This window comes from Colossoma macropomum, unplaced genomic scaffold (genome assembly GCF_904425465.1).
Source record: "Colossoma macropomum unplaced genomic scaffold, Colossoma_macropomum, whole genome shotgun sequence".
Lineage (NCBI taxonomy): Eukaryota > Metazoa > Chordata > Actinopteri > Characiformes > Serrasalmidae > Colossoma > Colossoma macropomum.
In genome coordinates, this window is record NW_023496043.1 from 888,224 (window position 1) to 900,262 (window position 12,039).

Sequence of the window (12,039 nt, forward strand, 5' to 3'; positions counted from 1 at the left end):
TCTTTGGGTTCTACTGTGCCTTAAAGGATTTAGACTAAAATCCTAAAACTATGTCCTCAGGCAGCAAATTTGTAACCATTTCAAGTAATAACTTTCTGTGAGGGAGTCAGCAGCACGTTTATGTAATAATGATCACATGAAACCACTCTGAATGACTGAATGATATATAAGCTTACAAAAACATTCTGACCTGCTTTTGCTACAGATCCACGGGTAAAATTAAGTAGAAATGCTTTGCTTAAAATTAAATTTCATGTCAAAATCCTTTATTGCAATTTAGCATAAACATACAGGTTTAATACTGTACACAGCAATATTAAACATGCTAATTATTACACAGACATGCATTTTAGTGGTTCTGATTGAGAATTCATAAATAACTAAGAGTATAAATCCATGTACAAAAATTGCAAGAAAAGGGGAAAAAAAAATCAATACCAGAAAAAGAAAAAAATCACATTTTGATCATTAAGAATATTCTTTAAAAAATCTTAAATAGAAGTTAGCATATGTCACAATTTTTAACTCAAGTTTTCTCCGTTTATAATATAATTCCATATTGACTTTGAGGCAAGAATGGCGTTGCTTTGTTACCGTGATGTTGTAAAGACTCAAGGCACGTGCTAGCAGTGCTAACTTCACAATCTAACTTTTCACCACAACAGCATAAGATCTGTATATAAAAACACAGTACAATGTAAACATTTGTGTTCTTCTGAGCTTTGGGAGGTTAGAGAGGGAAAACAAGAAGTCCCTGATCCGTCCATCGTGATCAGTGGTGTGGCATTACCAGCTGAAAGACAAGTGTTGTTTTGGTCAGTTTTGTCCTTTCTGGCTTTGTTACACAGATTATTTCCATTTCTGAATTAATGCACTTATTAATTATGTATTTACATGATTACAAATGGTGCTAGTTTAACCAATTCATTAAAATAGGGAAGAACACAAAACTAAATAACCAAATATACTTCAAAGAAACGTAATTCTGAATGAATTTGAACGGTGAAACTGTGTGTTTGTGTGTGCATTACCTTTGATTTAGTGTGTTTAGTGTAACCGAGCCCATCCTCGGCCGTGTGTGTGTCCTGCAGCTCCTTGCTCTGGCTGTCTGAACTGATGGCGTCCATTAGACTGGTAGTGCACGTTGAGTACGTGTTATAACCGCTGTCCACCTGGACACAGAACACGAGGGACGGATCAAACTCAGGACAATGAAGCAATTTTGGGATTTAAAAGACATTACGGGTTGGTCTCTCAGACTAAGATTAGGCCTAAACCTGGACCAAAAAAAAAGATCCTCAATGGTGAATCATCACTGGCATAGACTTTAATCCATGTATGGGGAAACTCATCAAATCAGCACAGAGAAATCTTTTCAGAGCATGTTGAGGATATTTTCAGTAGTTGAACACTGATAAACTAAACATTTCACTACTAAGAAAGCATATTTAGTCCTGTTTAACTGGATTTAGTGCAGTGCAGTATGTGAAATACTTCATTTTTTGATGACACTTTAAAAAAATGTGGTCTGCTTGGGCATTTTCTTAAATAAATAAATAAATATTGTGATGAGTGATGTAGTGTCTTGTGAAAATGTGTCAGTACAGTGAAACTATATTTTTGCCATTTTGCAAACCCCTTTACAGAACAACCGGTTGAACAGCCCAGGTAAATTTACCCATGAATAGCTAAAATCATTGATAGGATAGGTAAAGACTGAGTCTAGCCTTAGTCTAAACTAATTTTTGGTGTACACCGTTATGTGCCAAGTGTTCAGAAACAATGCTAATATAGACATTAGCTCAGCACTAACAAACAGTATAAAAAGTAAAAAACAACAATTTTGAAAGAGATACTGGTAAAACCAAACAGGAAAGCATTTACATTAAATAACAGCTCAACCAGTTAATGTATAAGTGGCTAATGATACATGAAAACCATGCATCTCCTCATTAATCCAGGCCCACAAGCTCATTCGTTATTAGCCTGCTTGGTCAGAATTTCTCTTAAGTGAATGGGAGTAAATCCCAGACCCTCAAAAGCAGCTGGCAGGACAGTAGCCAATCAAGCTTTATGACCGTTTTGTGTCAGCTGTGGCCAGAAACCACCTCAGCCCACCCCGGTGTCAGCACTTGTTAGCAATTCATTTGTTTGGTCAGGAAATGTGGCCTAAGCTTCTTTATAGCCGCTCACAGTCTAATTAGATCATTCAACCAAGTCTACAAGCCACTTTGATAAAATGTGATGAACCTAGAAAGTCAAGGTTTTCAGTGGTGAATCACCAACATTACAGTTTAATCCAAGACATTTCATAAAAGAATACTTTGGCCAAACATGCTAATGTGGCTAGCAGCAAATGAAAGCTAGTAGCCACCAGTCAGTGTGAGGTCATTTGCATAACTCCAACTGCTGACACTTCCTTTTGTTTTCTACTGGCTTTTTTGTCAAAACTATCCTTTTAATCCACTTCAGCAAACCGACTGTTCCTGTTGAGGCCTGACCTTGTTGGATAACAAGGAAAAAGTGCTGATGTTCATTAATTCAACTGATACCAACCTGCATGCTAACATCATATGGTGTAATGCTCCCTTCGGCCAGCAGAGACACAAACATGCGTGTGCTCTCCACATTGGACACGCTGCCCGTCCGAGAGCTGGTCAGCCGCACTGGCGACGCCGTGTCCTCCTCCGGAGTCCAATGACAGGCTTCCTCAACTTCTTCGTCTTCAGCCTCTTCTCGTCCTTTTCCCAACCGTCCATCGCTAAGGTCATTCGCTGCAGGCTCCCCTTGCTCCATCTGCTCTGAGTCAGGCAGGGAGGCTTGGCTTTCACAGTGTCCAGGCTCAAGGCCTTTGCGCTGGGGCCCAGGGGAGCAGGCATCCAGGTCCATGGTGGGTAAAGGTTCACTAGGGTGGATGTTCTCCTTGTCTTGGAGGTCCGGGTGAATAGGGGAGATGTGGGCAGGTGAGGCCCAGACACAGCCTCTGTTCCTTGGATGAGGGTGAAGAGGGGAGCAGCTACGGATAGGAGAGCAGCCCTCCACATAAGGGCTCTCACCACAGCGGTTTACAGCCATGCTTCGGCTACCTGAAGGTAGACCATCAGGGGACAGGAAGGACAGCTTCTTTCTCTCACCTGGGAGGAAAAAAAAGGGAAAAAAAAAGTATAGAATTTTGACTTTTCATCAGGATGAAATCTTCCTTTCCCTCGGTGTCAGACAGTGTGTGCAAAGAAATATCGCCCAGCTAGATCGATGATGTTGGGGTGCCTCAAGGCTTCATCCTAGGACCTTTACTATATATTAATAATCTGCCAAGTGCTTTAAATAGGTCTGATATGCAAATGTATGCAGATACCATGATTTATGTACATTGCAAAATCTAAGAACAGAGTGCACTTAAGTCAAACTTTCTTCTATATGTGTAATCATTTTAGCTCTATTATAGTTCCTGGCATGATTGTACCAGGTATTCAGTTTTCATGATTACTTCAGGTTTGTTGGAGGCTGGGATAGAACAGAAATATGGATCATGACGATGTTTCAAGGATTGACTGGACTGGACTGGACTGATTTTGAACTGATCATAAACACTAATCAAGCTTACCAGAGTAGCTGATCTATTAAAAACTAAAACTACTGCCATAAAAGAACAGAATATCACTTCACAAACTTTAGTTCCAGGCAGTATAGGACAACATCTGTGTCTGACCTGAAAGAGGGGTGACAGAATGCCGAAGGACGATGGGGGACAGAGTGGGCGACTGAAACACTGGAGAAGACCGTTCTGGAAACATTGGACTGGCCACGCTGCCCAGACTGTAAGCCCGACACCGGTCCTGGATAGGGCTGGATGAGAACTGGCCCTGCAAAAGTCAGAAATAAAACAATGTACTGACCAAAGGTGCATACACTGACCAAAGCAGTTCTATAGAAAAATATCAAATTTACAATTTTCTTTTTACTCCAAATGTAGTTGATCAGCCAAGACATGTTTGGTGTGTGAAGTCTGCTTTTTTCGTTTTTTGCACTGGAGCTATGAAGCCAAAGTATGCTGATCATCAACTAACTGAGTATACTGTTTTCTTGCATTGTGTCCAGCACTCACCGAGGAAGGTGTGGCAGCTGTGTTTCCACACTTCAGTGGTGAGACGATGACCGATGACATTATATCTCCATTGCCATTGTGGGCCTCCCTGTCCGGGCTGGAGGGTGTGGATGACTCCGAGCCGCTGCCGTGTCCGTCCAGAAACAGCTTCCGCCTCAGAGAAGACGAGCTGAGGCTCTCCTGCACCTGCTCTGAAACCTCCTCTGTCCTGTAGTAATCACCTAGAAGGTTTAGAAATGACAGACATGAAATAATGACAATGACAAATCCTTAGATTTCCATAATGGTAGATGGAAAAAAAACATAACTTTAATATATGTAATAAACATTAATTTATTAATCACGTTGGATCAGACACTATGGCATTTTCACATAATGCACAGGGCAGCTGGTGTAAACGAAAAAGTGGAGTTAAGTCATTTTAATTTGACAGCAACAAAAAGCATACTGCTTGTCAAATGCTTAAAAAAATGGCTTTTCACCAAGAGGAACATCTATTTGGTCAAAAACTCTGCAGCTTTCACAAAATTATGGATAATAAAAGACAAATTATTATTTTATAATAACGCAATACCACAATGCAATTCATAATGGGAGAAAAAAAAATGAAATCCAGTTTTTACCTAATACTTTTTGAAGATTAAAGTCCACAGGTAAAGACAGGATTGTCTGACAAGTTGCTGCACACAAGTCACAAAAGCAGATGTCAGTCAAAGACACACAAAACATTTGGTATTTCCATAAAACATGATGTCATTCACTATGAAACAAATATGCAACACAAACCATTGATTTTCTTTGCAGATTGAGGCTCCTCGGGGATAAGCGGAGATAAAGACCCTGGGATGAGACGGACAGAATTGTCTTGTCATTTTTATAGATATGTAGTAGAGACAGAGCTTATTCCATCTTACTTTGCAGCATGACTTACTTTTCTCATAGTGTGGCTGCACTGCCTGTTTGCTCGCTGGTGGCCCCCATGGGGAAGGAACAATAGCACCTTTAGTGAAAAACTGTGGGACAAAATAGAATTTGAATCAATCTTACACCACATTTCACGTGAAATAATGCCGACAGATAGACACAGTAGATGCAAGACTCATAGAAAACAGGAATACAACGATGTCTGACCTGTTCAATAGCATTTTGACGCTTTTCCTCAATTTCAGAGTCCGTCCTTGGTGAAAGAAAACAACATTGTGATAAAGCTGAGAACAGTTAGAGCAGCACTAATCACAGGTTTCAGTGATAATCCACGCACAGCACGGCTTACCTGGTCTGGCTAAGATATAAAGCCTGACGGTGGATGTCCTCGGGGTCTATGTGCACCGGGAGAAGGTTTGCCATTTCATCGATGGACCATTTGAACTTGGCTGGTGTCTGAGGGACAAATTGTGCTTTGTTAGGCTTCTTTTGATATTGAACACACTGGTCCCGATTAGGGAAAGGCAATGGTATTCATCGTTATTATGATAAATTGCTCCATGTTACATCTCAATAAGCTTTTCTGAGCAAATCCTGGTAGCTGTGGGCAGCATGACCATATTTAAGCATTAGTGTGATTAATTTTTTATCATGATAAACAATACACTTTTCTGAGTGACATATCAGCAATGCATTAAGAACGCTGAACTGCATATTTCTTTAAAAAGAGACTGAACTGGATGAACTGGTTCAACTGGATTTAATGCAGTGCAATATATGAAATATTGACTAAAAAGCTCAGCTGATGGCCCGATGGTGAGTGGTGAGTTATGATTGTGTCAGCATATTGTGATATTGGCCTATTGTGGAATGATTTTTAAATATTGTGATATGATATTTTTGCCACATCGCCCACCCCTACGCTGCGGACATCATCAGTAATACACCCCACTGCATATTATATTACATTAAGAACAGAATTAGTACAGTTTAATTGGATTTAGTTCAATCTAGTATGTGAAACACTGAACAAAAGACATTTATAGTTCTTGATAGTATGTTTTAAATGTGGTTTAAATATGGTTGGTTCTTTTTTTTCCCTCAGATCCAACTAATCCAACCCCAGCAAACTAAATATTGTGCCGCATATTATGTATCAAGAAAATGACTTTGATGATTCATGGTAAGATCATATTAAAGATATTGCCCACACCCAACATTGATACAACCCTTCAAGTTGACCAGGTGAGCTCAGCAACAATTCAAGCACCTTTTAGGCTCTACAAAACATCACCAGGGGTCTGTACAAGAAGGAGAATCTCTTTCTAGGATTGTTTTCAACAAAGTCACCCCAAAAAACACTCCTGTTACTTACAGCTGACGAAGCCTTGGAGCACTTGAAGACAGATGGACTGGGGACGAGGGGTTCATGCAGATGGTGGTAGTCAGTAGGACTCTCGAATGGATTGCGAATGGCTGGCCTTCCTGGGGTTTCAGGCGTTATCTGGAGCTCAACTACATCTCCCATCCTCTGAGGTTAATGTTGCCCACCTACCGCTGCTGCCTGGAACAAAGCAGAGACTTATATGAGTCGAGGAATAATAAGATAAACAGGGTTACAGACAACAGGTCACCTCAGCACATTCATCACCGATCAACGACGATTAACAGGCCATTCACAACCTAAAACTACGCATAATACAACAAAAAAGTCATGTGGAAACGACTAAAAACACAGCTAATCCGAGGTTTTTAACTCAGTACTCACACACACACAACAACGGCCTCGCTTGTGGTTCCTAGGTGGTTCAAACGTTTGATTTAATTTTCCCCCAACACACGCCAGCCAATCACGATCAAGAGAATCGCCGCTCGGCCAATCGGATGGACGCCCGGTATATGACGTCGTATCCTCTCCTCGAAGGTTCCCAAACGAGTGGCTGTTCGATTCATCAAGTTTCGGAGTCGACTCCGGTCGATTTTCATCTGGCAACAAAATAAAGAGTACAATATTAATATATCTTTGCAAAGAAAGCGAGTTAATGGTAGCTAAGTTAAAGAACTCCATTGATTTTTTTTAAATTCTCATAATTACACGGTTGAGATGTAAACAAAGTCATTCAGGATGGTTTGGTGTGAAATGCTCCGTTCTAGTGAAACTCGCCGAGTCAGGATTGTTCAATCACAGAAGGGTATGACATGAAATGATTAGATATATGCTGCCTGATATCTGTGGCATTGTTTTGTGATAGTTTTGTGATGAAGTTTAGGCTTAAATTGTATTTTAATCCATTTGTTTTAATACCTTCATGGCGGAGGGATGACATGCAGGGCATTGTTAGGCAAATTAGTCCCACGTGTAGGTTCACTGGTGCTTTTAGATAGTAAATAATAGAGTTATATTTGTGTTGTAGACATTGTGACCTCTGTTTCGTATCACTACCACTGTAAATAAATAAGTCATTGTCTCTACTGTGAACCGTTTCACATCAAACCACTCTGAATGAGCCTGTTTTCATCTCAAAGACCGAATTATTCAGAAATTTTGAAAAATTGGTGGACGTCCCCTTTAACTTAGCTGGCTAATGGGGCACCGAACAGTATCTGATTCTCGTTTAGGTGGTGAGGTGTTTTGGCAATGGCCGTGTTTGATTGTACCTTAAGCCAGTTTTTCGACACTAATATTACGTTGTGCTTTGTTTTCCACTTTATCTAATGTACAATTCAGCCGGACCATCGATGTTTGTGTGGCTGAAGGACGTATTTTTCAAACTAATGACTGACTTGCAGTGCCTCGAGTCCAAAGCTTTGGAGTCGACTCTTGATTCCTGAATGTCTGGACTCGAGGAGTCGGTTCTTTTTTTCAGATCGACTCCCAGCCAAATCCAAAACTTTACCGCTAAAGCTGCGATGAATGAGAACATCAAACCTGCTGTCAGCCTGTTTTCACCTTTTAGACGGTCTGGAAATATATGTAGCTAGACGGAGGTATTGTGCAAGGCTGTATTTCAGCGACGTTAGCGAGTAAAACGAGTGAGCGGGACCCCGAAGTAAGATTTACGGTGGAAGCTCCGTCTGTTGTCGTTGGATAGCTAACGCCAGCTAGCAGGCTAACCATGGCCAGCGCTGCGAGCACAAACATGAACGCCGTGCGGGAAACGATGGATGGTAAGAAAAGATTAACCGGGGTGGTGGAATTCAGTAGGTTAGTCAGCGATGTGTTGGTCTGTGCCCCCAACTTTAGATGTGTACCAGTGAAAAGCTGTGAAGAAAGATAGCTTAGCTTAGCTATCCAGCTAGCTAACCTACCCGGGCTGGAACAGGCTGCAGCGATAGCATAGCTAGCTAGGTGGCTAACGTTTGCTGGCTAACTGGAATTAAGTTTAATTTTATTATTATAGTGCGAGAACAACGACAAGAACAACGACAGTGCTCTTTCCACCTTTCCGTGTATTTAACTTGGAGGATTAATGTTACTCTGACATGCATGAGAGTAATCACACTAGTAACACAGAGGTGGGCGATGTGGCAGAAATGCAAGTGAATATCACGATACTTTTCAGATCTTTTGACGATATACCGCATGTTATGATATGTATTTGTCCTGATCTCTGATAAATTGGAGAACCACGTTTAGAAAATACGTTCAAAGATTGTGTGTAATGATTTATATGTAATGTGTTACACACTGTGCTGTGCTGAATCAAATCAAACAGGACTAATTATGCTCTCTTTTTAACCAAGCATGTAGTTGGGAAGTGCTTTAGGTACTGATGATGTCCGTTGTGTACTCAGAAAAGCATACTGTGATGTATCGTGGTGTAATTTATCATGATGATGATAAATATTGTCATATTGCCCAGCCTGAGGGTGTAACAAAACACATCTTCTAGGAAAGGCACAGTAACACTTTTTCTTTCCTAATTTCAGTGTGAACACCTTGAATACCGGCCAGTGCCAGTCGACTGTTGGTTTTTCAGAAACGACTAAGCTTTCAGATGAGCTATTTTTAATCGTGTGCTCAACTTAAAATGAACTTAAATTTGAGTTTGACCCCCATTTTGAGTGAGTGCTGTTTCAGGATAGATCTGTTACAGGATTTAATCACATTTGTGCTTTTTATTTCCTCCGATATCCCGTCCAGTATTTTCTCATGAGCCGATACTGATACCCACTGATGCAGATAAGCCATGTCTGATATTTTCGTGTTCTGTACATTTTTGGATTCTGATGTTAAGATTCTCTCAGATTTTTGCTGTTTTGGGAGTTAATAATGTCTTGATTCTGCAGACCTCTTCTTTAGATGCTACACAGATACAAAATCAGCCTTAAAAAAATCCCAAACCCTAAAATTTATATATGATTTCAGGAAAAATCCCTGTCATTTAGCATTGATATGTGTATAGTGTAAACCCTGACTCCTTTTGCCCATTTTACTCTTGACTGGATGCACCCAGATGCTTGTTTTGATTATTGACTGTGACATCCCCCTTTTTTTTTGCATATTGTATTAACATTTTTATACCCTTACTAGCCTAAATACCTCCTGGGTTCTAGTAACCCTGGAAAGCTTTTGCAAAGCAATGATTCTAGTTAAATAAATGGCGTAATATCTCTAATAAAATGCTGGATTGTTTAGTCGTCTTGCTTAATTCAGTTGTGCAATAAACAAAACCGAGGAGAAACAAAAAAAATGTCTGTTGTGTGCTGGTTGTCCAGTGGAGATGAGTTTGTTACCTCCTGTTTTAAACCACTAAACAACTTAAGAATTGTTGTGTTAATTGTGATATGGGTTGGTGTAGCCGCTGCTTTATAAGTAAATGAAGGCCAGTCAGTTGACAGTTGGGCATGTATTTTTAAAATAAGCTACAGCCTTCGGTTTCTAGTGTTTTTTTTTAACTCAGTACACAAACCTGCCATTTATAGGGTGAGGGGTCTTCCCTGCACTCTCATTTACCCCTGTTTGTTTGTTTATCAGTTCTGCTGGAGATTTCAAGGCTTCTGAACACCGGGCTGGACATGGAGTCGTTGTCCATATGTGTCCGTCTGTGTGAACAGGGCATCAACCCTGAAGCCCTGTCATCGGTCATAAAGGAGTTACGTAGAGCCTCGGACTCACTTAAGGTATGTCAACACTTAATTAAGACAAGGCACCCTGTGTTCATACATGGTGTCCAAAAGTTTGTAGACGCCTGCTTATCCAGCATTTATCTGAAGTCAAGAGTATTAATAGTTCCACATTGCTGCAGTAACAGCAACTAATCTTCTGAGAAGGCTTTACACTAGATGTTGCAACATTGCTGTGATGTTTTGATTGCATTCAGCCGCAAGAGCATAAGTGAGGTCAGGTACTGATGATGCATGATTAGTTCTGAATCACTCCAACTCGGGAGTGGAGCTGCATCACTCCAGAAAACAGGTCCACTGCTCCACAGCCCATATACTGGGGGGCTTTATACCCCTCTAGCTGACGCTTGGCATTGAGCGTGGTGATTTTAGGCTCATGCGCGGCTCCTCCAGAGCGTCCTAATGTATTGGTCAGTGCATTTTATGGAGCTTATACAAGCTGCATAACCCCTGTGTCAGCACTGCAGCTTAAAGTAGCTAAATTCTGAAAAGCTGAATTAGAAGGAGTGTCTGGGGACGTTTGAATAAAAAAACTGAGCTCACATCAGAACTTGGACATTTTATACCAGTCCCATATGCCACTGTTTCAGAAAGAGTGGCTACATATAATTGCACGATGCTCAGCTTTTACATTTACGAATTTGGCAGAGATTCTTATCTAGAGAAACTTACAGTTTTAATCATGTCACAGAGGTACGCAGATGTAGCATTAGGAATCTTGCAAATAGACTCTTATTTGTGGAGCATGGTCTGCTGCGTGGATGGCAGCAACTACAGCATCCATAAAAGAGCAAGCATTGATGCTAATTCTACACACAAACTATGTACTGAACTAACGTTACCACTTTACCGGTGTTTGTTTTCTGTGTTTTTTTTGTTTTTTTTTTGTTTGTTTCAGGTCGCTGAAAACAGTACAAGTCAAGGGTAACTAGTCTCAGCTTCTCCATCTGTAGTACAGCCACATTCAGCCTCTTCATCTTTACTTGAAGACTTGACGTTTGAAATGAATTTCTTCCAGAGACTGGTGTGTTTTAAATAACGAACTTGATTGACTGGGTTTGATCCGTTTTCACGTGCCTCAATTTCTACATGAAGCACTGTTGAGCAGGGATGACTTTCCTTGCGTTGAGGTTTTGACCATCAAGCCAAATAACAGTTCCCACCTATTTGTTTTTCCTCTCTTTGTAAAACCTTCAGCTTTGTCCAGTTTCTGATGAGTACTGTATGATGGCTTTTTTCATGTGCATTTAATGACCCATCTTTAGGGGTGTCTGTGCTCCATTTGTTCACAGAGTGTATTTGTATATATCCAGTATTTTATTTGTTTACATGATGTGTTTGTAAAATAAATGTTTGGTTTTTTTCCCCCAAAAAGAAAAGTTTGATGTTGTGTTTGTTGACTAAGCTCTGGCTCAGTTGTTTAGAACAGGCAGGTGTTTGTGTTTGCATTTTTAGCCTCTAGGTGGTGACATGCCGCAGCAATTGTTTCTCAGGACCTGCTGGGTTGCACTGTATGATATGCCTACGACGTGTGCATCAATATGATGGGTGTTTCTGATAAAACCAGTAAGATCAGGTACGAAATGGATGTTTCTAATAAATGAGCAACTCAGTGTATACAGTACTTTGCAAAAGTCAGAGACCACCCTTCATTTATTTAATTCATATGATGGGCGAAATACAAAGTTGTTTGTTTTTCAGGAGCTTTTGCACAAGGAAGGGGAAGGCAAATGAAAAGTAAAAGGAAGACATGTATTATTCTCTAAATTATTATTGCCAACACAGTGTTAGACTTTTTAAATTGGTCTTGAAAAATACACTGGCCTTCAAAAAAAAGTAAGAAAGTATTGAACAGAAATTCTGTTGCTGCTCTCTGTCAGCCG

General features: G+C 40.4%; 2 protein-coding genes across 2 annotated transcripts; one reads left to right on the forward strand and one right to left on the reverse strand.

Moving 5' to 3' along the window:
* Positions 1 to 430: 430 nt before the first annotated feature.
* bora (bora aurora kinase A activator) lies at positions 431 to 6,855 on the reverse strand. Its single transcript, XM_036564880.1, has 12 exons — positions 6,798 to 6,855; positions 6,405 to 6,593; positions 5,379 to 5,485; positions 5,237 to 5,282; positions 5,037 to 5,118; positions 4,892 to 4,945; positions 4,729 to 4,785; positions 4,106 to 4,326; positions 3,710 to 3,863; positions 2,557 to 3,134; positions 1,032 to 1,172; positions 431 to 793 (listed from the first exon to the last, which is right to left on the reverse strand). The coding sequence occupies exons 2-12, from the start codon at positions 6,555 to 6,557 to the stop codon at positions 773 to 775; spliced, it is 1,614 nt and encodes a 537-aa protein (XP_036420773.1). The 5' UTR covers positions 6,558 to 6,593; positions 6,798 to 6,855; the 3' UTR covers positions 431 to 772.
* Positions 6,856 to 7,889: 1,034 nt separating this feature from the next.
* On the forward strand, positions 7,890 to 11,524 carry mzt1 (mitotic spindle organizing protein 1). The gene is made up of 3 exons (XM_036564874.1): positions 7,890 to 8,197; positions 10,008 to 10,153; positions 11,055 to 11,524. The coding sequence occupies exons 1-3, from the start codon at positions 8,146 to 8,148 to the stop codon at positions 11,082 to 11,084; spliced, it is 228 nt and encodes a 75-aa protein (XP_036420767.1). The 5' UTR covers positions 7,890 to 8,145; the 3' UTR covers positions 11,085 to 11,524.
* Positions 11,525 to 12,039: the final 515 nt, after the last annotated feature.